The sequence below is a fragment of the Salmo salar genome, chromosome 03 (genome assembly GCF_965601325.2).
Source record: "Salmo salar chromosome 03, fSalSal1, whole genome shotgun sequence".
Lineage (NCBI taxonomy): Eukaryota > Metazoa > Chordata > Actinopteri > Salmoniformes > Salmonidae > Salmo > Salmo salar.
In genome coordinates, this window is record NC_138293.1 from 99,222,234 (window position 1) to 99,249,224 (window position 26,991).

Genomic DNA, 26,991 nt, shown 5'->3' on the forward strand with positions numbered 1-26,991 from the left:
CAGTTGTATAAATTGCCATAGAAACGGCCCCTCGCAACATTGATTGATTAGGGTTAGAGGAATAGAAAGCCACAGATCTGGAAGATGAAAAGATGAGGGTATCATTTATCCAAAGCGCAGAAACGCCTCCCAATGTTACATCTACAAATGCCGAAATATGGACGAGATGCATCCTAGAGCTGGGCGATTAAAAACTAGCGAAGGTCACATCAAACTAACGTTCTCATTTAATCAACACTTAAGTACAAACAGATTAAGGTTGTAATATTGTAGAGAACAATCTTTTTACTACTTACAAGCCCTTAACCAACAATGCAGTCTATTACTTGGTCTTTGCCAATTTTTGGGGGGCCTTCCTCTGACACCGCCTCGTATAGAGGTCCTGGATGGCAGGAAGCTTTGCCCCAGTGATGTACTGGGCCGTGCGCTCTACCCTCTGTAGCGCCTTGTGGTCGGATGCAGCTGTAGAACTTTTTGAGGATCTAGGGACCCATGCAATATCTTTTCAGTCTCCTGAGGGGGAAAAGGCGTTGTTGTGCCCTCTTCAGGACTGTCTTGGTCTGTTTGGACTATGATAGTTTGGTGATGTGGACACTTGAAGCTCTCAACCTGCTCCACTACAGCCCCATCGATGTGAATGGGGGTGTGTTCGGCCCTACTTTTCCTGTAGTCTACGATCAGCTCCTTTGTCTTGCTCACATTGAGGGAGTGGTTGTTGTCCTGGCACCACACTGCCAGGTCTCTGACCTCCTCCCTATAGGCTCTCATTGTTGTCGGTGATCAGGCCTACCGCTGTTGTGTCGTCAGCAAACTTAATGATGGTGCTGGAATCGTGCTTGGCCATGCAGTTGTGGGTGAACAGGGAGTACAGGAGGGGACTAAACACGTACCCCTGAGGGGCCCCCGTGTTGAGGATCAATGTGTCAGATGTATTGTTGCATAGTCTTACAACCTGGGGGTGGCCCTTCAGGAACTCCAGGATCCAGTTGCAGAGGGAGGTGTTTAGTCCCAGGGTCCTTACCTTAGTGATGCGCTTCGTGGGCCTATGGTGTTGAGTTGTAGTCAATGAACATTCTCACATAGGTGTTCCTTTTGTCCAGGTGTGAAAGGGCAGTGTGGAGTGCAATCATCTGTGGATCTGTTGGGGTGGTATGCGAATTGGAGTGGTTCTAAGGTTTCTGATGGTGTTGATGTGAGCCATGACCAGCCTTTCAAAGCACTTCATGGCTACCTACATGAGTGCTATGGGGCGGTAGTCATTTAGGCAGGTAACCTTCGCTTTCTTGGGCACAGGTACTATGGAGGTCTGCTTGAAACGTGTAGCTATTACAGACCCGGTCCGGGAGAGGTTGGTCCGCGCATGCTCTGAGTACACGTCCTGGTAATCCGTCTGGCCCCGTGGCCTTGTGGATGTTGACCTGTTTTAAAGGTCTTGCTCACATCGGCTACGGAGAGTTTGATCACAGTCGTAGCACCCGCTTCAATTGATCTGTATTTCACTAGATTCTCCAGCAGTGGTTCCCAAACTGAAACTCAGTCCAGGTTAATCTGGACTGTTTTGAAATTGGTATGTGCATCAGTTTTCCTCTTGTCTGTCATTGCATTTCTTAGAGCTATTTATTTTTTTTACCTTTATTTAACTAGGCATGTCAGTTAAGAACAAATTCTTATTTACAATGACGGCCTACCAGGGAACAGTGCCTTGTTCAGGGCAGAACGACAGATTGTTACCTTATCAGCTCAGGGATTCGATCCAGCAACCTTTCGCTTACTGACGCAACGCTCTAACCACTAGGCTACCTGCCACTTATAACTAATTTCCTGATCAGCTAGCCCATGTTGGGTCATGTTTTTTTGCTAGTTTTTTTTGCTTATAGATTTTGTAGTAATGTTAGTCACTCAAATATCACATGAATACACATTAGCCATGGCAAAATGTATGGAATTGCAAGACAATTAGCTTAAAAACTGAATTTTCTCAGTACACCATGATTATTGTTTGTAGAATTGACGGAAATAAGCTTTTAACCTGCAAAAATAAATTGTCTAGCAACAAAAGGGGCGTAAACAGTTTGTGGCCGTAGAAATAGATGTTCTGGGCGTGCAGGGGGATTGTTCCCCAATGCTGGCAATGGAGCCTGAGTGGGAGAAGGTTTGGGAACCTCTGTTCTAGAACAGTGAGTGTACACTCTAGAATCTGGTTGAGACTGTCTTCAGTCAAATCGTGCTTTGACAGCTCTCAGATGCGGCAGTCAGGCCTCGTCTGTCGTTGATTACATTCAACACTGAACAAACCTCCCACAGAGGATCATCTGAAAACTAGGGTGGATCACGATGGTGAGCTGTGTGGCAAAACAAGTCTAACGTTAATAGCTATTCCTTTTCCTGGCTGGCTGTGCGTCATGAGACCACATGGTGTTTAGTGCCCTTGGAATGAGATGTCTGTATGAAGACGGGTCTGTATGAAGACGGGTCTTTGTGGTGCCAGCACAATGTGGGATTATTTCACTTCCCCGACCATTCACAATGACACCTCTGTTTTCCTCAACCCTGTGGCCCTGTGGCTCTGCTCAGCCACCAACTGATAGTGGTAGATGGATGTTTGGAAGTCAGCAGGGCTTAAGGTATTAGCTAGCCATTAAACAGTGGTATTTCTGTTGTGCAGTCTGATGCATCCAAATGGCACCCTAGGCCCTATATAGTGCACTTCATTGACCAGAGCCCTATAGGGAATAGGGTGTCATTTGGGACTTGGCCTAGCTCCTTAGATTAACAGGCTAAACTGTTAACTCTATGTTAACTGGAGTTCAGCGTTGTCTGGACTGAGAGTTAAATGGCTTTTCTTCTGAGTCCACCAGTGCATCTTGAGTCCTTTTTCAACCTGACCCGTTATCAGGCTGTGTTTTCACACACCTTGGGGGACTACTACTATGGCCTATTTATTGCCTTACCTCCTTACTCCATTTGCACATCCTGTATATAGATTTTCTGTTGTGTTATTGACTGTACTTTTGTTTATCCTATGTGTAACTCTGTTTTTGTCGCACTGCTATGCTTTATCTTGGCCAGGTCGCAGTTGTAAATGACAACTTGTTCTCAACTGGCCTACCTGGTTAAATAAAGGTGAAATAGAAAATTAATGAGACTGGTCAAATTGCTACTTTGCCATGTTGGGAGCTGGGGTTTATGCATGTATTTAAGCGACGCTTAACCCCTGGCTTTGCAATAGACTAGTGTCCTGTCCAGGGGGTTAATAACACCTGGCTCTACAATAGACTAGTGTCCTGTCCAGGGGGTTAATAACACCTGGCTCTACAATAGACTAGTGTCCTGTCCAGGGGGTTAATAACACCTGGCTCTACAATAGACTAGTGTCCTGTCCAGGGGGTTAATAACACCTGGCTCTACAATAGACTAGTGTCCTGTCCAGGGGGTTAATAACACCTGGCTCTACAATAGACTAGTGTCCTGTCCAGGGGGTTAATAACACCTGGCTCTACAATAGACTAGTGTCCTGTCCAGGGGGTTAATAACACCTGGCTCTACAATAGACTAGTGTCCTGTCCAGGGGGTTAATAACACCTGGCTCTACAATAGACTAGTGTCCTGTCCAGGGGGTTAATAACACCTGGCTCTACAATAGACTAGTGTCCTGTCCAGGGGGTTAATAACACCTGGCTCTACAATAGACTAGTGTCCTGTCCAGGGGGTTGTAGATCAAGCTGCCTCACTCGACAGAAACAGGAGATGGGCTCCTGTCTTATGGACCGTTCTGGTGTGTGTGTGTTCCAGGCCCAGGAGACGGCCCAGCTGGAGGAGCAGCTGCAGGGCTGGGGAGAAGTGATCCTGGCTGGGGACCAGGTCCTGCGCTGGAAGAAACCATGGTTCCCTGGAGCCCTGATGGCAGCCACCACACTGGTCTTCATGTGAGTAGTACTCTCACACACACACCCGATGCATACAGCTGTCCTGTCACGCTCTCACACACACACACACACGATGCATACAGCTGTCCTGTCACGCTCTCACACACACACACACACGATGCATACAGCTGTCCTGTCACGCTCTCACACACACACCCGATGCATACAGCTGTCCTGTCACGCTCTCACACACACACCCGATGCATACAGCTGTCCTGTCACGCTCTCACACACACACCCGATGCATACAGCTGTCCTGTCACGCTCTCACACACACACCCGATGCATACAGCTGTCCTGTCACGCTCTCTCACACACACCCGATGCATACAGCTGTCCTGTCACGCTCTCACACACACACCCGATGCATACAGCTGTCCTGTCACGCTCTCACACACACACCCGATGCATACAGCTGTCCTGTCACGCTCTCACACACACACCCGATGCATACAGCTGTCCTGTCACGCTCTCACACACACACCCGATGCATACAGCTGTCCTGTCACGCTCTCACACACACACCCGATGCATACAGCTGTCCTGTCACGCTCTCACACACACACCCGATGCATACAGCTGTCCTGTCACGCTCTCACACACACACCCGATGCATACAGCTGTCCTGTCACGCTCTCACACACACACCCGATGCATACAGCTGTCCTGTCACGCTCTCACACACACACACGATGCATACAGCTGTCCTGTCACGCTCTCACACACACACCCGATGCATACAGCTGTCCTGTCACGCTCTCACACACACACCCGATGCATACAGCTGTCCTGTCACGCTCTCACACACACACCCGATGCATACAGCTGTCCTGTCACGCTCTCACACACACACCCGATGCATACAGCTGTCCTGTCACGCTCTCACACACACACCCGATGCATACAGCTGTCCTGTCACGCTCTCACACACACACCCGATGCATACAGCTGTCCTGTCACGCTCTCACACACACACCCGATGCATACAGCTGTCCTGTCACGCTCTCACACACACACCCGATGCATACAGCTGTCCTGTCACGCTCTCACACACACACCCGATGCATACAGCTGTCCTGTCACGCTCTCACACACACACCCGATGCATACAGCTGTCCTGTCACGCTCTCACACACACACCCGATGCATACAGCTGTCCTGTCACGCTCTCACACACACACCCGATGCATACAGCTGTCCTGTCACGCTCTCACACACACACCCGATGCATACAGCTGTCCTGTCACGCTCTCACACACACACCCGATGCATACAGCTGTCCTGTCACGCTCTCACACACACACCCGATGCATACAGCTGTCCTGTCACGCTCTCACACACACACCCGATGCATACAGCTGTCCTGTCACGCTCTCACACACACACCCGATGCATACAGCTGTCCTGTCACGCTCTCACACACACACCCGATGCATACAGCTGTCCTGTCACGCTCTCACACACACACCCGATGCATACAGCTGTCCTGTCACGCTCTCACACACACACCCGATGCATACAGCTGTCCTGTCACGCTCTCACACACACACCCGATGCATACAGCTGTCCTGTCACGCTCTCACACACACACCCGATGCATACAGCTGTCCTGTCACGCTCTCACACACACACCCGATGCATACAGCTGTCCTGTCACGCTCTCACACACACACCCGATGCATACAGCTGTCCTGTCACGCTCTCACACACACACCCGATGCATACAGCTGTCCTGTCACGCTCTCACACACACACCCGATGCATACAGCTGTCCTGTCACGCTCTCACACACACACCCGATGCATACAGCTGTCCTGTCACGCTCTCACACACACACCCGATGCATACAGCTGTCCTGTCACGCTCTCACACACACACCCGATGCATACAGCTGTCCTGTCACGCTCTCACACACACACCCGATGCATACAGCTGTCCTGTCACGCTCTCACACACACACCCGATGCATACAGCTGTCCTGTCACGCTCTCACACACACACCCGATGCATACAGCTGTCCTGTCACGCTCTCACACACACACCCGATGCATACAGCTGTCCTGTCACGCTCTCACACACACACCCGATGCATACAGCTGTCCTGTCACGCTCTCACACACACACCCGATGCATACAGCTGTCCTGTCACGCTCTCACACACACACCCGATGCATACAGCTGTCCTGTCACGCTCTCACACACACACCCGATGCATACAGCTGTCCTGTCACGCTCTCACACACACACCCGATGCATACAGCTGTCCTGTCACGCTCTCACACACACACCCGATGCATACAGCTGTCCTGTCACGCTCTCACACACACACCCGATGCATACAGCTGTCCTGTCACGCTCTCACACACACACCCGATGCATACAGCTGTCCTGTCACGCTCTCACACACACACCCGATGCATACAGCTGTCCTGTCACGCTCTCACACACACACCCGATGCATACAGCTGTCCTGTCACGCTCTCACACACACACCCGATGCATACAGCTGTCCTGTCACGCTCTCACACACACACCCGATGCATACAGCTGTCCTGTCACGCTCTCACACACACACCCGATGCATACAGCTGTCCTGTCACGCTCTCACACACACACCCGATGCATACAGCTGTCCTGTCACGCTCTCACACACACACCCGATGCATACAGCTGTCCTGTCACGCTCTCACACACACACCCGATGCATACAGCTGTCCTGTCACGCTCTCACACACACACCCGATGCATACAGCTGTCCTGTCACGCTCTCACACACACACCCGATGCATACAGCTGTCCTGTCACGCTCTCACACACACACACGATGCATACAGCTGTCCTGTCACGCTCTCACACACACACCCGATGCATACAGCTGTCCTGTCACGCTCTCACACACACACACGATGCATACAGCTGTCCTGTCACGCTCTCACACACACACACGATGCATACAGCTGTCCTGTCACGCTCTCACACACACACACGATGCATACAGCTGTCCTGTCACGCTCTCACACACACACACGATGCATACAGCTGTCCTGTCACGCTCTCACACACACACACGATGCATACAGCTGTCCTGTCACGCTCTCACACACACACCCGATGCATACAGCTGTCCTGTCACGCTCTCACACACACACCCGATGCATACAGCTGTCCTGTCACGCTCTCACACACACACACGATGCATACAGCTGTCCTGTCACGCTCTCACACACACACACGATGCATACAGCTGTCCTGTCACGCTCTCACACACACACCCGATGCATACAGCTGTCCTGTCACGCTCTCACACACACACACGATGCATACAGCTGTCCTGTCACGCTCTCACACACACACCCGATGCATACAGCTGTCCTGTCACGCTCTCACACACACACCCGATGCATACAGCTGTCCTGTCACGCTCTCACACACACACACGATGCATACAGCTGTCCTGTCACGCTCTCACACACACACCCGATGCATACAGCTGTCCTGTCACGCTCTCACACACACACCCGATGCATACAGCTGTCCTGTCACGCTCTCACACACACACCCGATGCATACAGCTGTCCTGTCACGCTCTCACACACACACCCGATGCATACAGCTGTCCTGTCACGCTCTCACACACACACACGATGCATACAGCTGTCCTGTCACGCTCTCACACACACACCCGATGCATACAGCTGTCCTGTCACGCTCTCACACACACACACGATGCATACAGCTGTCCTGTCACGCTCTCACACACACACCCGATGCATACAGCTGTCCTGTCACGCTCTCACACACACACACGATGCATACAGCTGTCCTGTCACGCTCTCACACACACACACGATGCATACAGCTGTCCTGTCACGCTCTCACACACACACACGATGCATACAGCTGTCCTGTCACGCTCTCACACACACACACGATGCATACAGCTGTCCTGTCACGCTCTCACACACACACCCGATGCATACAGCTGTCCTGTCACGCTCTCACACACACACCCGATGCATACAGCTGTCCTGTCACGCTCTCACACACACACCCGATGCATACAGCTGTCCTGTCACGCTCTCACACACACACCCGATGCATACAGCTGTCCTGTCACGCTCTCACACACACACCCGATGCATACAGCTGTCCTGTCACGCTCTCACACACACACCCGATGCATACAGCTGTCCTGTCACGCTCTCACACACACACCCGATGCATACAGCTGTCCTGTCACGCTCTCACACACACACCCGATGCATACAGCTGTCCTGTCACGCTCTCACACACACACCCGATGCATACAGCTGTCCTGTCACGCTCTCACACACACACCCGATGCATACAGCTGTCCTGTCACGCTCTCACACACACACCCGATGCATACAGCTGTCCTGTCACGCTCTCACACACACACCCGATGCATACAGCTGTCCTGTCACGCTCTCACACACACACCCGATGCATACAGCTGTCCTGTCACGCTCTCACACACACACCCGATGCATACAGCTGTCCTGTCACGCTCTCACACACACACCCGATGCATACAGCTGTCCTGTCACGCTCTCACACACACACCCGATGCATACAGCTGTCCTGTCACGCTCTCACACACACACACGATGCATACAGCTGTCCTGTCACGCTCTCACACACACACACGATGCATACAGCTGTCCTGTCACGCTCTCACACACACACACGATGCATACAGCTGTCCTGTCACGCTCTCACACACACACCCGATGCATACAGCTGTCCTGTCACGCTCTCACACACACACACGATGCATACAGCTGTCCTGTCACGCTCTCACACACACACCCGATGCATACAGCTGTCCTGTCACGCTCTCACACACACACACGATGCATACAGCTGTCCTGTCACGCTCTCACACACACACCCGATGCATACAGCTGTCCTGTCACGCTCTCACACACACACCCGATGCATACAGCTGTCCTGTCACGCTCTCACACACACACCCGATGCATACAGCTGTCCTGTCACGCTCTCACACACACACACGATGCATACAGCTGTCCTGTCACGCTCTCACACACACACCCGATGCATACAGCTGTCCTGTCACGCTCTCACACACACACCGATGCATACAGCTGTCCTGTCACGCTCTCACACACACACCCGATGCATACAGCTGTCCTGTCACGCTCTCACACACACACCCGATGCATACAGCTGTCCTGTCACGCTCTCACACACACACACGATGCATACAGCTGTCCTGTCACGCTCTCACACACACACACGATGCATACAGCTGTCCTGTCACGCTCTCACACACACACCGATGCATACAGCTGTCCTGTCACGCTCTCACACACACACCCGATGCATACAGCTGTCCTGTCACGCTCTCACACACACACCCGATGCATACAGCTGTCCTGTCACGCTCTCACACACACACACGATGCATACAGCTGTCCTGTCACGCTCTCACACACACACCCGATGCATACAGCTGTCCTGTCACGCTCTCACACACACACCCGATGCATACAGCTGTCCTGTCACGCTCTCACACACACACACGATGCATACAGCTGTCCTGTCACGCTCTCACACACACACCCGATGCATACAGCTGTCCTGTCACGCTCTCACACACACACACGATGCATACAGCTGTCCTGTCACGCTCTCACACACACACACGATGCATACAGCTGTCCTGTCACGCTCTCACACACACACACGATGCATACAGCTGTCCTGTCACGCTCTCACACACACACACGATGCATACAGCTGTCCTGTCACGCTCTCACACACACACACGATGCATACAGCTGTCCTGTCACGCTCTCACACACACACACGATGCATACAGCTGTCCTGTCACGCTCTCACACACACACACGATGCATACAGCTGTCCTGTCACGCTCTCACACACACACCCGATGCATACAGCTGTCCTGTCACGCTCTCACACACACACACGATGCATACAGCTGTCCTGTCACGCTCTCACACACACACACGATGCATACAGCTGTCCTGTCACGCTCTCACACACACACACGATGCATACAGCTGTCCTGTCACGCTCTCACACACACACGATGCATACAGCTGTCCTGTCACGCTCTCACACTACACACACGATGCATACAGCTGTCCTGTCACGCTCTCACACACACACACGATGCATACAGCTGTCCTGTCACGCTCTCACACACACACCCGATGCATACAGCTGTCCTGTCACGCTCTCACACACACACACGATGCATACAGCTGTCCTGTCACGCTCTCACACACACACACGATGCATACAGCTGTCCTGTCACGCTCTCACACACACACCCGATGCATACAGCTGTCCTGTCACGCTCTCACACACACACCCGATGCATACAGCTGTCCTGTCACGCTCTCACACACACACCCGATGCATACAGCTGTCCTGTCACGCTCTCACACACACACACGATGCATACAGCTGTCCTGTCACGCTCTCTCACACACACACCCGATGCATACAGCTGTCCTGTCACGCTCTCACACACACACCCGATGCATACAGCTGTCCTGTCACGCTCTCACACACACACCCGATGCATACAGCTGTCCTGTCACGCTCTCACACACACACCCGATGCATACAGCTGTCCTGTCACGCTCTCACACACACACACGATGCATACAGCTGTCCTGTCACGCTCTCACACACACACCCGATGCATACAGCTGTCCTGTCACGCTCTCACACACACACACGATGCATACAGCTGTCCTGTCACGCTCTCACACACACACACGATGCATACAGCTGTCCTGTCACGCTCTCACACACACACCCGATGCATACAGCTGTCCTGTCACGCTCTCACACACACACCCGATGCATACAGCTGTCCTGTCACGCTCTCACACACACACCCGATGCATACAGCTGTCCTGTCACGCTCTCACACACACACACGATGCATACAGCTGTCCTGTCACGCTCTCACACACACACCCGATGCATACAGCTGTCCTGTCACGCTCTCACACACACACCCGATGCATACAGCTGTCCTGTCACGCTCTCACACACACACACGATGCATACAGCTGTCCTGTCACGCTCTCACACACACACACGATGCATACAGCTGTCCTGTCACGCTCTCACACACACACACGATGCATACAGCTGTCCTGTCACGCTCTCACACACACACCCGATGCATACAGCTGTCCTGTCACGCTCTCACACACACACCCGATGCATACAGCTGTCCTGTCACGCTCTCACACACACACCCGATGCATACAGCTGTCCTGTCACGCTCTCACACACACACCCGATGCATACAGCTGTCCTGTCACGCTCTCACACACACACCCGATGCATACAGCTGTCCTGTCACGCTCTCACACACACACCCGATGCATACAGCTGTCCTGTCACGCTCTCACACACACACCCGATGCATACAGCTGTCCTGTCACGCTCTCACACACACACCCGATGCATACAGCTGTCCTGTCACGCTCTCACACACACACACGATGCATACAGCTGTCCTGTCACGCTCTCACACACACACACGATGCATACAGCTGTCCTGTCACGCTCTCACACACACACCGATGCATACAGCTGTCCTGTCACGCTCTCACACACACACACGATGCATACAGCTGTCCTGTCACGCTCTCACACACACACACGATGCATACAGCTGTCCTGTCACGCTCTCACACACACACACGATGCATACAGCTGTCCTGTCACGCTCTCACACACACACCCGATGCATACAGCTGTCCTGTCACGCTCTCACATCACACACACCGATGCATACAGCTGTCCTGTCACGCTCTCACACACACACCCGATGCATACAGCTGTCCTGTCACGCTCTCACACACACACATCGATGCATACAGCTGTCCTGTCACGCTCTCACACACACACACGATGCATACAGCTGTCCTGTCACGCTCTCACACACACACCCGATGCATACAGCTGTCCTGTCACGCTCTCACACACACACACGATGCATACAGCTGTCCTGTCACGCTCTCACACACACACACGATGCATACAGCTGTCCTGTCACGCTCTCACACACACACCCGATGCATACAGCTGTCCTGTCACGCTCTCACACACACACCCGATGCATACAGCTGTCCTGTCACGCTCTCACACACACACACGATGCATACAGCTGTCCTGTCACGCTCTCACACACACACCCGATGCATACAGCTGTCCTGTCACGCTCTCACACACACACGATGCATACAGCTGTCCTGTCACGCTCTCACACACACACCCGATGCATACAGCTGTCCTGTCACGCTCTCACACACACACCCGATGCATACAGCTGTCCTGTCACGCTCTCACATACACACACGATGCATACAGCTGTCCTGTCACGCTCTCACACACACACACGATGCATACAGCTGTCCTGTCACGCTCTCACACACACACACGATGCATACAGCTGTCCTGTCACGCTCTCACACACACACCCGATGCATACAGCTGTCCTGTCACGCTCTCACATACACACGATGCATACAGCTGTCCTGTCACGCTCTCACACACACACACGATGCATACAGCTGTCCTGTCACGCTCTCACATACACACGATGCATACAGCTGTCCTGTCACGCTCTCACACACACACCCGATGCATACAGCTGTCCTGTCACGCTCTCACACACACACACGATGCATACAGCTGTCCTGTCACGCTCTCACACACACACCCGATGCATACAGCTGTCCTGTCACGCTCTCACACACACACCCGATGCATACAGCTGTCCTGTCACGCTCTCACACACACACCCGATGCATACAGCTGTCCTGTCACGCTCTCACACACACACCCGATGCATACAGCTGTCCTGTCACGCTCTCACACACACACCCGATGCATACAGCTGTCCTGTCACGCTCTCACACACACACCCGATGCATACAGCTGTCCTGTCACGCTCTCACACACACACCCGATGCATACAGCTGTCCTGTCACGCTCTCACACACACACCCGATGCATACAGCTGTCCTGTCACGCTCTCACACACACACCCGATGCATACAGCTGTCCTGTCACGCTCTCACACACACACCCGATGCATACAGCTGTCCTGTCACGCTCTCACACACACACCCGATGCATACAGCTGTCCTGTCACGCTCTCACACACACACCCGATGCATACAGCTGTCCTGTCTCTAGCATACACCTGTCCTCGCTCTAGCGCACACCAGGGCTTGACATTCAGGTAAATTTGCCAGTAGCACACCAGGGCAGTACCAAGTGACAACTACTGGCTCGTGGGCGAGATCACAGGAGAAAGTTTAGGCAGGATTTTAATCATGGGTGATTTCATGTTTCATTTGAAGTCTGGGCAATTATATTATAGCCAACCATAAAATCCAGAAATGAGCCCAATAACATTGATGAAATGTCATGTCTTTAGGGCCTGTGATATGGTCCATATTGCAGGCATGATGACCTATAGCCTGATGCAACGGGGGGATACAATCAGCATGATGACCTGTAGTCTGATGCAACGGGGGGTTACAATCAGCATGATGACCTGTAGTCTGATGCAACGGGGGGATACAATCAGCATGATGACCTGTAGTCTGATGCAACGGGGGATACAATCAGCATGATGACCTGTAGTCTGATGCAACGGGGGGATACAATCAGCATGATGACCTGTAGTCTGATGCAACGGGGGATACAATCAGCATGATGACCTGTAGTCTGATGCAACGGGGGGATACAATCAGCATGATGACCTGTAGCCTGATGCAACGGGGGGTTACAATCAGCATGATGACCTGTAGCCTGATGCAACGGGGGGATACAATCAGCATGATGACCTGTAGTCTGATGCAAGAGCGGGTTATAATCAGCATTATGACCTGTAGCCTGATGCAACGGGGGGTTACAATCAGCATGATGACCTGTAGTCTGATGCAACGGGGGGTTACAATCAGCATGATGACCTGTAGCCTGATGCAACGGGGGGTTACAATCAGCATGATGACCTGTAGCCTGATGCAACGGGGGATACAATCAGCATGATGACCTGTAGCCTGATGCAACGGGGGGTTACAATCAGCATGATGACCTGTAGCCTGATGCAAGAGCGGGTTATAATCAGCATGATGACCTGTAGCCTGATGCAACGGGGGATACAATCAGCATGATGACCTGTAGCCTGATGCAACGGGGGATACAATCAGCATGATGACCTGTAGTCTGATGCAACGGGGGTTACAATCAGCATGATGACCTGTAGCCTGATGCAACGGGGGTTACAATCAGCATGATGACCTGTAGTCTGATGCAACGGGGGATACAATCAGCATGATGACCTGTAGTCTGATGCAACGGGGGATACAATCAGCATGATGACCTGTAGTCTGATGCAACGGGGGTTACAATCAGCATGATGACCTGTAGCCTGATGCAACGGGGGGTTACAATCAGCATGATGACCTGTAGCCTGATGCAACGGGGGGATACAATCAGCATGATGACCTGTAGTCTGATGCAAGAGCGGGTTATAATCAGCATTATGACCTGTAGCCTGATGCAACGGGGGGTTACAATCAGCATGATGACCTGTAGTCTGATGCAACGGGGGGTTACAATCAGCATGATGACCTGTAGCCTGATGCAACGGGGGGTTACAATCAGCATGATGACCTGTAGCCTGATGCAACGGGGGATACAATCAGCATGATGACCTGTAGCCTGATGCAACGGGGGGTTACAATCAGCATGATGACCTGTAGCCTGATGCAAGAGCGGGTTATAATCAGCATGATGACCTGTAGCCTGATGCAACGGGGGATACAATCAGCATGATGACCTGTAGCCTGATGCAACGGGGGATACAATCAGCATGATGACCTGTAGTCTGATGCAACGGGGGTTACAATCAGCATGATGACCTGTAGCCTGATGCAACGGGGGTTACAATCAGCATGATGACCTGTAGTCTGATGCAACGGGGGATACAATCAGCATGATGACCTGTAGTCTGATGCAACGGGGGATACAATCAGCATGATGACCTGTAGTCTGATGCAACGGGGGTTACAATCAGCATGATGACCTGTAGCCTGATGCAACGGGGGTTACAATCAGCATGATGACCTGTAGTCTGATGCAACGGGGGATACAATCAGCATGATGACCTGTAGTCTGATGCAACGGGGGTTACAATCAGCATGATGACCTGTAGTCTGATGCAACGGGGGATACAATCAGCATGATGACCTGTAGTCTGATGCAACGGGGGGTTACAATCAGCATGATGACCTGTAGCCTGATGCAAGAGCGGGTTATAATCAGCATTATTTACTGCATTATCACTGAACACCACACAGAGAAGGGACACACCACAGAGAAAAACGAAGGACTCGCACACGATGGACAGGCGCGTACACACACACACAGACTGAGTTTAGTAAGTAGCCTTGTACGAGCCAGAACAGTACATAAGACAGGAACCCATCCTGTTTCTGTAGCATGAGGCAGCTTGTTTACCCAATTATCATTAGATATTTACCTTGTTTATAAATAGTTTAACTGTGTACATTTTAAAGGGAATGTAGGACCTACCGTATATGCATTTGAATGGCCGATGCGCTTCTCGCAGTTCCTTTTTGTCATGCCAGACACTCCTATTGTGAAACACTGCCAATTGGAGTTGAGGAATAGATCCTACAGCTGTGGAAAGCTGGGATCCTCTTTTCAATAATTACCATCAAAACTGTTGTCTTTTCCCAAGATTGCATTTAGACATGTTGTCCAGTGACTAGGCTTATTGGAACACATCTTTCCACACATCACTCATCTGTGTAAGCAGTTGTGTGATCTTGCCACCATACAGTTGATATTTTGGGGCGGCAGGTAGCCTAGTGGTTAGAGCATTGGGCAAGTAACTGAAAGGTAGCTAGATCAAATCCCTGAGCTGATAAGAGAAAAAATTCTGGGTTTCTGCCCCTGAACAAGGGTTAGGGTTAGTTAACTCACTGTTCCCCGGTAGGCCGTCATTGTAAATAAGAATTTGTTCTTAACTCACTTGCCTAGTTAAATTAAAGTAATATTTAGCTCTATTTAATCAGTAAGGGATGTCAATGTCTTGACAGGAAAGCAGCTCCAGGTCCTCCAGATAATTATTTTCACATGTTAAAATGCATTTCCTGCAGTTCCACAGTTTGACATTATGCCTCTCTTGAAAGGTATTTTGAAAACGCAGTATAAGTGAAAATTTCTCTGCCCCATAGTTGGCTTCCTACATTAACACATTTTGCTGGCTTCCTACATTAACACATTTTGCTAACTTCCTGCATCATTATTTTGCTATGGTGCAGAGAAATTTGCATTTTCATGCTATTCTATATACACATTTTGTCATGAGTCTTGAGATATTTTGCCGTTTTTAAAGGGTAAGTTTACCTAAAACTCTAAATTTCCCAAGTGATTCCATACATGAACTAGTTAGGTGGACTCTGCCTTCTCTCCCTGGGGTCTATAGAACTGGCAAGCTGCCAAAATAAAAGGGTCACGTGACGTTTTTTGTGCACTAGCGCTGCTCCGTCGTCAGAGTGATTGAGAAACCTGTGAATTGTGGACAAATTCTTTGTTTTATTGAAAGGATACGGCCAAATGAGCTCTTAAAAAAAATATATATAATAATCAAAAGTATTCTAGGTTTTGAGTGAGGAAATGTGTACTTTTCCACCTAAAGTGATTGGTATTATTTTGTGGCTGACTGCAATAACATTGGAGATGGGTAACAACTGTGCATGTGCTTTCAGTCCATGGCTTTAAGAATTCTAGGGAAGAAGGAACAAAATGTCGCAGTTTTTCTTAGTAAGAGACAGATGTGTGTAGTAGCCTAAGCACTTCATCATCGACGACTAAGAGTCAGAAATGCTGGGGAAAACGTAGAACTCTGACAGCTCTTGCTTCTGTATTCTCATGGGCTGGATATGCTGCTGCTCCAAAATGGAGGGTGCTGCAGAGGTATGTAGTTTCTCATTGCAGTTTGAGTGGATCTTATTGTGTTGTAACCATTGCACCATATCATGTAGACAGCCAGTTAGCAGATGTGCCCTGTCTTTATGACACGGGGTTGAGGAGATAACAGATAGTAATTGTGTCATCTTACATTGCAGAATACACAGAATAAAAGTTTTGCATTTAAATTATTTAGGGTCTTGTCTACTTGTTATCAATCTACAATGTCTGTGTTGGCCAGCCATGGTTTATTTGCATGGCATCATTTCATGCTTTTAACAACTCTATAGCCTTGCATGGAATGCATGGTCCCAGGAACCCCCTGGTGTAGGCCTATTAGCGTGGAATGCATGGCCCCAGGAGAACCCCCTGGTGTAGGCCTATTAGCGTGGAATGCATGGCCCCAGGAGAACCCCCTGGTGTAGGCCTATTAGCGTGGAATGCATGGCCCCAGGAGAACCCCCTGGTGTAGGCCTATTAGCGTGGAATGCATGGCCCCAGGAGAACCCCCTGGTGTAGGCCTATTAGCGTGGAATGCATGGCCCCAGGAGAACCCCCCTGGTGTAGGCCTATTAGCGTGGAATGCATGGCCCCAGGAGAACCCCCCTGGTGTAGGCCTATTAGCGTGGAATGCATGGCCCCAGGAGAACCCCCCTGGTGTAGGCCTATTAGCGTGGAATGCATGGCCCCAGGAGAACCCCCTGGTGTAGGCCTATTAGCATTTTTGTCACTTAGCAGACGCTCTTATCCAGAGCGACTTACAGTAGAGTGCATACATTTTTTTAAATACTGGTCCCCTGTGGGAATCGAACCGACAACCCTGGCGTTGCAAGTGCCATGCTCTACCAACTGAGCTACAGTGGGCCTATTAGCGTGGAATGCATGGCCCCAGGAACCCCCTGGTGTAGGCCTATTAGCGTGGCATGTATGGCCCCAGAAACCCCTTGGTGTAGGCCTATTAGCGTGGAATGCAAGGTCCCAGGAACCCCTTGGTGTAGGCCTATTAACGTGGCATGTATGGCCCCAGAAACCCCTTGGTGTAGGCCTATTAGCGTGGAATGCAAGGCCCCAGAAACCCCTTGGTGTAGGCCTATTAGGTTGCAAGTAGTCTGGTCTATTGTGTATTCATAACCCCCACCTGTCCATAGTGGCCATGATTATCCTAATGATATAATTACTTTTTGCCCCATTGCCTTAATATTATTGCCCATAATACCTGGCTCCAGGAACCACCTGGGGTATATTGCCCATAATACCTGGCTCCAGGAACCACCTGGGGTATATTGCCCATAATACCTGGCCCCAGGAACCACCTGGGGTATATTGCCCATAATACCTGGCTCCAGGAACCACCCGGGGTATATTGCCCATAATACCTGGCTCCAGGAACCACCTGGGGTATAAAAATACTATATGTGCATACAAGGAACGGACTTTTTTCATTCAGCGCTTATTAATGGAAACATGCAACAATATCAAGCCTATCGCCTTCCAGTCAAAGGGCTATAGCCTGGTATTGAACATTCAACGGCTGTAATGAAGCAGCTTATAGAACATCATTTTCAAACATTTACCAAAATGCAAATCTCAGGACAACACTGTTGTAAACAGCTCACCTAATAGGAGGGGTTCTATATGTGACAGAGATGAGCATCTCCATTAGAAACTGAGGGGCATCTATTATCAACAACTAGGATGTGGTGCTAATATGACTAGGAGACAAGTACTGGGTAATGAATGACTACGTTTATTTTTATATCAAATAATTTCCTCCACGGTTCTATGGATGGATTTTGACTAGGCTCCTTTAGAAGCAAGGTAAGACTTGCCTTTTTATTTGAATTAAAGTAAAACAGCGTTCAAACAATTTATACTGCCTCCCGTTCACAGTTCACAGTGGAGGGTGTCGTGGTGATGGCCTGCCTCCCGCTCACAGTGGAGGGTGTCGTGGTGATGGCCTGCCTCCCGCTCACAGTGGAGGGTGTCGTGGTGATGGCCTGCCTCCCGCTCACAGTGGAGGGTGTCGTGGTGATGGCCTGCCTCCCGCTCACAGTGGAGGGTGTCGTGGTGATGGCCTGCCTCCCGCTCACAGTGGAGGGTGTCGTGGTGATGGCCTGCCTCCCGCTCACAGTGGAGGGCGTCGTGGTGATGGCCTGCCTCCCGCTCACAGTGGAGGGCGTCGTGGTGATGGCCTGCCTCCCGCTCACAGTGGAGGGCGTCGTGGTGATGGCCTGCCTCCCGCTCACAGTGGAGGGCGTCGTGGTGATGGCCTGCCTCCCGCTCACAGTGGAGGGCGTCGTGGTGATGGCCTGCCTCCCGCTCACAGTGGAGGGCGTCGTGGTGATGGCCTGCCTCCCGCTCACAGTGGAGGGCGTCGTGGTGATGGCCTGCCTCCCGCTCACAGTGGAGGGTGTCGTGGTGATGGCCTGCCTCCCGCTCACAGTGGAGGGTGTCGTGGTGATGGCCTGCCTCCCGCTCACAGTGGAGGGTGTCGTGGTGATGGCCTGCCTCCCGCTCACAGTGGAGGGTGTCGTGGTGATGGCCTGCCTACCGTTGACTAGCATACGCACTGGAATGGCGAATGGGAGGCTTTAATTACCAGTTAAGATTGCCCAACATACTACTTTATCTTGGCCATCAAGTCAACACACTATTGAATTTAGAATTGTTATTTGTTGCACAATGACTTGTCTTCCAAAAGGCTGTTTTACTCCAGGAGCATGTCTGTGAAGCTGCCGCTCACGCTGTCTGACAGGTGAAGGGCTATTCCGCTCCTCAGACTAGGTTCTGTATGCTGCAAGCCAATTTAATAAAATTAAACAATGCAAATTTACCTATGGACTGATTTAGCATGGTCAAATATATTTTCGGTGGCTAACTGATTAGCGGTTAACATCTCTATTTGTAACCCCTCCCCATGTCGATAGGGGCAATTTAATATCCTAACAATATAATTACTTTTAGCACAATGGCCATAACAAAAACGTTTGACAGATTGTAAACATGTCACTTGACTTGTGTGTGTTAAAATGGGAGAAAAAAAATATTTGTTTGAAAATGTGGGCAAGGAACTGCCACTGACTGGTACGTAAAGAAGTTGAAGGAATGGATAAACCCGTTTTGACATGATACCTCCTATTATAAAATGGATCAGGCATGTACATCACTGTGAAGATGTGTCTAGTGTAATATAAACCACATGTACATCACTGTGAAGATGTGTCTAGTGTAATATAATCCACCACATCACTGTGAAGACATGTCTAGTGTAATATAAACCACATGTACATCACTGTGAAGACATGTCTAGTGTAATATAAACCACCACATCACTGTGAAGACATGTCTAGTGTAATATAAACCACCACATCACTGTGAAGACATGTCTAGTGTAATATAAACCACCACATCACTGTGAAGACATGTCTAGTGTAATATAAACCACATGTACATCACTGTGAAGACATGTCTAGTGTAATATAAACCACATGTACATCACTGTGAAGACATGTCTAGTGTAATATAAACCACCACATCACTGTGAAGACATGTCTAGTGTAATATAAACCACCACATCACTGTGAAGACATGTCTAGTGTAATATAAACCACATGTACATCACTGTGAAGACATGTCTAGTGTAATATAAACCACCACATCACTGTGAAGACATGTCTAGTGTAATATAAACCACCACATCACTGTGAAGACATGTCTAGTGTAATATAAACCACATGTACATCACTGTGAAGACATGTCTAGTGTAATATAAACCACCACATCACTGTGAAGACATGTCTAGTGTAATATAAACCACCACATCACTGTGAAGACATGTCTAGTGTAATATAAACCACATGTACATCACTGTGAAGACGTGTCTAGTGTAATATAAACCACATGTACATCACTGTGAAGACATGTCTAGTGTAATATAAACCACATCACTGTGAAGACATGTCTAGTGTAATATAAACCACATCACTGTGAAGACATGTCTAGTGTAATATAAACCACATGTACATCACTGTGAAGACATGTCTAGTGTAATATAAACCACATGTACATCACTGTGAAGACATGTCTAGTGTAATATAAACCACCACATCACTGTGAAGACATGTCTAGTGTAATATAAACCACATGTACATCACTGTGAAGACGTGTCTAGTGTAATATAAACCACATGTACATCACTGTGAAGACGTGTCTAGTGTAATATAAACCACATGTACATCACTGTGAAGACATGTCTAGTGTAATATAAACCACCACATCACTGTGAAGACATGTCTAGTGTAATATAAACCACCACATCACTGTGAAGACATGTCTAGTGTAATATAAACCACCACATCACTGTGAAGACATGTCTAGTGTAATATAAACCACATGTACATCACTGTGAAGACATGTCTAGTGTAATATAAACCACATGTACATCACTGTGAAGACATGTCTAGTGTAATATAAACCACCACATCACTGTGAAGACATGTCTAGTGTAATATAAACCACCACATCACTGTGAAGACATGTCTAGTGTAATATAAACCACCACATCACTGTGAAGACATGTCTAGTGTAATATAAACCACCACATCACTGTGAAGACATGTCTAGTGTAATATAAACCACCACATCACTGTGAAGACATGTCTAGTGTAATATAAACCACATGTACATCACTGTGAAGACATGTCTAGTGTAATATAAACCACATGTACATCACTGTGAAGACATGTCTAGTGTAATATAAACCACATGTACATCACTGTGAAGACATGTCTAGTGTAATATAAACCACATGTACATCACTGTGAAGACATGTCTAGTGTAATATAAACCACCACATCACTGTGAAGACATGTCTAGTGTAATATAAACCACCACATCACTGTGAAGACATGTCTAGTGTAATATAAACCACCACATCACTGTGAAGACATGTCTAGTGTAATATAAACCACATGTACATCACTGTGAAGACATGTCTAGTGTAATATAAACCACCACATCACTGTGAAGACATGTCTAGTGTAATATAAACCACCACATCACTGTGAAGACATGTCTAGTGTAATATAAACCACATGTACATCACTGTGAAGACATGTCTAGTGTAATATAAACCACCACATCACTGTGAAGACGTGTCTAGTGTAATATAAACCACATGTACATCACTGTGAAGACATGTCTAGTGTAATATAAACCACCACATCACTGTGAAGACATGTCTAGTGTAATATAAACCACATCACTGTGAAGACATGTCTAGTGTAATATAAACCACCACATCACTGTGAAGACATGTCTAGTGTAATATAAACCACCACATCACTGTGAAGACATGTCTAGTGTAATATAAACCACCACATCACTGTGAAGACATGTCTAGTGTAATATAAACCACCACATCACTGTGAAGACATGTCTAGTGTAATATAAACCACCACATCACTGTGAAGACGTGTCTAGTGTAATATAAACCACCGACATCACTGTGAAGACATGTCTAGTGTAATATAAACCACCACATCACTGTGAAGACATGTCTAGTGTAATATAAACCACCACATCACTGTGAAGACGTGTCTAGTGTAATATAAACCACATGTACATCACTGTGAAGACATGTCTAGTGTAATATAAACCACCACATCACTGTGAAGACATGTCTAGTGTAATATAAACCACCACATCACTGTGAAGACATGTCTAGTGTAATATAAACCACATGTACATCACTGTGAAGACATGTCTAGTGTAATATAAACCACCACATCACTGTGAAGACGTGTCTAGTGTAATATAAACCACCACATCACTGTGAAGACATGTCTAGTGTAATATAAACCACATGTACATCACTGTGAAGACATGTCTAGTGTAATATAAACCACCACATCACTGTGAAGACATGTCTAGTGTAATATAAACCACATGTACATCACTGTGAAGACATGTCTAGTGTAATATAAACCACCACATCACTGTGAAGACATGTCTAGTGTAATATAAACCACATGTACATCACTGTGAAGACATGTCTAGTGTAATATAAACCACATGTACATCACTGTGAAGACATGTCTAGTGTAATATAAACCACATGTACATCACTGTGAAGACATGTCTAGTGTAATATAAACCACCACATCACTGTGAAGACATGTCTAGTGTAATATAAACCACATGTACATCACTGTGAAGACATGTCTAGTGTAATATAAACCACATGTACATCACTGTGAAGACATGTCTAGTGTAATATAAACTACCACATCACTGTGAAGACATGTCTAGTGTAATATAAACCACATGTACATCACTGTGAAGACATGTCTAGTGTAATATAAACCACATGTACATCACTGTGAAGACGTGTCTAGTGTAATATAAACCACCACATCACTGTGAAGACATGTCTAGTGTAATATAAACCACCACATCACTGTGAAGACATGTCTAGTGTAATATAAACCACCACATCACTGTGAAGACATGTCTAGTGTAATATAAACCACCACATCACTGTGAAGACATGTCTAGTGTAATATAAACCACCACATCACTGTGAAGACATGTCTAGTGTAATATAAACCACATGTACATCACTGTGAAGACATGTCTAGTGTAATATAAACCACCACATCACTGTGAAGACATGTCTAGTGTAATATAAACCACCACATCACTGTGAAGACATGTCTAGTGTAATATAAACCACCACATCACTGTGAAGACATGTCTAGTGTAATATAAACCACCACATCACTGTGAAGACATGTCTAGTGTAATATAAACCACCTACATCACTGTGAAGACATGTCTAGTGTAATATAAACCACCACATCACTGTGAAGACATGTCTAGTGTAATATAAACCACATGTACATCACTGTGAAGACATGTCTAGTGTAATATAAACCACATGTACATCACTGTGAAGACATGTCTAGTGTAATATAAACCACATGTACATCACTGTGAAGACATGTCTAGTGTAATATAAACCACATGTACATCACTGTGAAGACATGTCTAGTGTAATATAAACCACCACATCACTGTGAAGACATGTCTAGTGTAATATAAACCACCACATCACTGTGAAGACATGTCTAGTGTAATATAAACCACCACATCACTGTGAAGACATGTCTAGTGTAATATAAACCACCACATCACTGTGAAGACATGTCTAGTGTAATATAAACCACATGTACATCACTGTGAAGACATGTCTAGTGTAATATAAACCACCACATCACTGTGAAGACATGTCTAGTGTAATATAAACCACCACATCACTGTGAAGACATGTCTAGTGTAATATAAACCACATGTACATCACTGTGAAGACATGTCTAGTGTAATATAAACCACCACATCACTGTGAAGACATGTCTAGTGTAATATAAACCACATGTACATCACTGTGAAGACATGTCTAGTGTAATATAAACCACCACATCACTGTGAAGACATGTCTAGTGTAATATAAACCACCACATCACTGTGAAGACATGTCTAGTGTAATATAAACCACATGTACATCACTGTGAAGACATGTCTAGTGTAATATAAACCACCACATCACTGTGAAGACATGTCTAGTGTAATATAAACCACATGTACATCACTGTGAAGACATGTCTAGTGTAATATAAACCACATGTACATCACTGTGAAGACATGTCTAGTGTAATATAAACCACCACATCACTGTGAAGACATGTCTAGTGTAATATAAACCACATGTACATCACTGTGAAGACATGTCTAGTGTAATATAAACCACCACATCACTGTGAAGACATGTCTAGTGTAATATAAACCACCACATCACTGTGAAGACATGTCTAGTGTAATATAAACCACATGTACATCACTGTGAAGACATGTCTAGTGTAATATAAACCACATGTACATCACTGTGAAGACATGTCTAGTGTAATATAAACTACCACATCACTGTGAAGACATGTCTAGTGTAATATAAACCACCACATCACTGTGAAGACATGTCTAGTGTAATATAAACTACCACATCACTGTGAAGACATGTCTAGTGTAATATAAACCACCACATCACTGTGAAGACATGTCTAGTGTAATATAAACCACCACATCACTGTGAAGACATGTCTAGTGTAATATAAACCACCACATCACTGTGAAGACATGTCTAGTGTAATATAAACCACCACATCACTGTGAAGACATGTCTAGTGTAATATAAACCACCACATCACTGTGAAGACATGTCTAGTGTAATATAAACCACCACATCACTGTGAAGACATGTCTAGTGTAATATAAACCACCACATCACTGTGAAGACATGTCTAGTGTAATATAAACCACCACATCACTGTGAAGACATGTCTAGTGTAATATAAACCACATGTACATCACTGTGAAGACATGTCTAGTGTAATATAAACCACCACATCACTGTGAAGACATGTCTAGTGTAATATAAACCACCACATCACTGTGAAGACATGTCTAGTGTAATATAAACCACATGTACATCACTGTGAAGACATGTCTAGTGTAATATAAACCACCACATCACTGTGAAGACATGTCTAGTGTAATATAAACCACATGTACATCACTGTGAAGACATGTCTAGTGTAATATAAACCACCACATCACTGTGAAGACGTGTCTAGTGTAATATAAACCACATGTACATCACTGTGAAGACATGTCTAGTGTAATATAAACCACCACATCACTGTGAAGACATGTCTAGTGTAATATAAACCACCACATCACTGTGAAGACATGTCTAGTGTAATATAAACCACCACATCACTGTGAAGACATGTCTAGTGTAATATAAACCACCACATCACTGTGAAGACATGTCTAGTGTAATATAAACCGCATGTACATCACTGTGAAGACATGTCTAGTGTAATATAAACCACCACATCACTGTGAAGACATGTCTAGTGTAATATAAACCACATGTACATCACTGTGAAGACATGTCTAGTGTAATATAAACCACCACATCACTGTGAAGACATGTCTAGTGTAATATAAACCACATGTACATCACTGTGAAGACATGTCTAGTGTAATATAAACCACATGTACATCACTGTGAAGACGTGTCTAGTGTAATATAAACCACATGTACATCACTGTGAAGACATGTCTAGTGTAATATAAACCACCACATCACTGTGAAGACGTGTCTAGTGTAATATAAACCACCACATCACTGTGAAGACATGTCTAGTGTAATATAAACCACATGTACATCACTGTGAAGACGTGTCTAGTGTAATATAAACCACATGTACATCACTGTGAAGACATGTCTAGTGTAATATAAACCACCACATCACTGTGAAGACATGTCTAGTGTAATATAAACCACATGTACATCACTGTGAAGACATGTCTAGTGTAATATAAACCACATGTACATCACTGTGAAGACATGTCTAGTGTAATATAAACCACATGTACATCACTGTGAAGACATGTCTAGTGTAATATAAACCACATGTACATCACTGTGAAGACATGTCTAGTGTAATATAAACCACCACATCACTGTGAAGACATGTCTAGTGTAATATAAACCACATGTACATCACTGTGAAGACATGTCTAGTGTAATATAAACCACCACATCACTGTGAAGACATGTCTAGTGTAATATAAACCACCACATCACTGTGAAGACATGTCTAGTGTAATATAAACCACCACATCACTGTGAAGACATGTCTAGTGTAATATAAACCACATGTACATCACTGTGAAGACATGTCTAGTGTAATATAAACCACATGTACATCACTGTGAAGACATGTCTAGTGTAATATAAACTACCACATCACTGTGAAGACATGTCTAGTGTAATATAAACCACATGTACATCACTGTGAAGACATGTCTAGTGTAATATAAACCACCACATCACTGTGAAGACATGTCTAGTGTAATATAAACCACATGTACATCACTGTGAAGACAT

At 47.2% G+C, this 26,991-nt stretch overlaps 1 protein-coding gene across 1 annotated transcript in view; it reads left to right on the forward strand.

Annotated features, from left to right (window-relative positions):
• arl6ip1 (ARL6 interacting reticulophagy regulator 1) overlaps positions 1-26,991 on the forward strand; it is a 65,957-nt gene that overhangs the window by 1,377 nt on the left and 37,589 nt on the right. Inside the window, exon 2 of the mRNA NM_001146645.2 lies at positions 3,793-3,926. Coding sequence (NP_001140117.1) covers positions 3,793-3,926 — 134 coding nt within the window. The remainder of the gene's footprint in view (positions 1-3,792; positions 3,927-26,991) is intronic.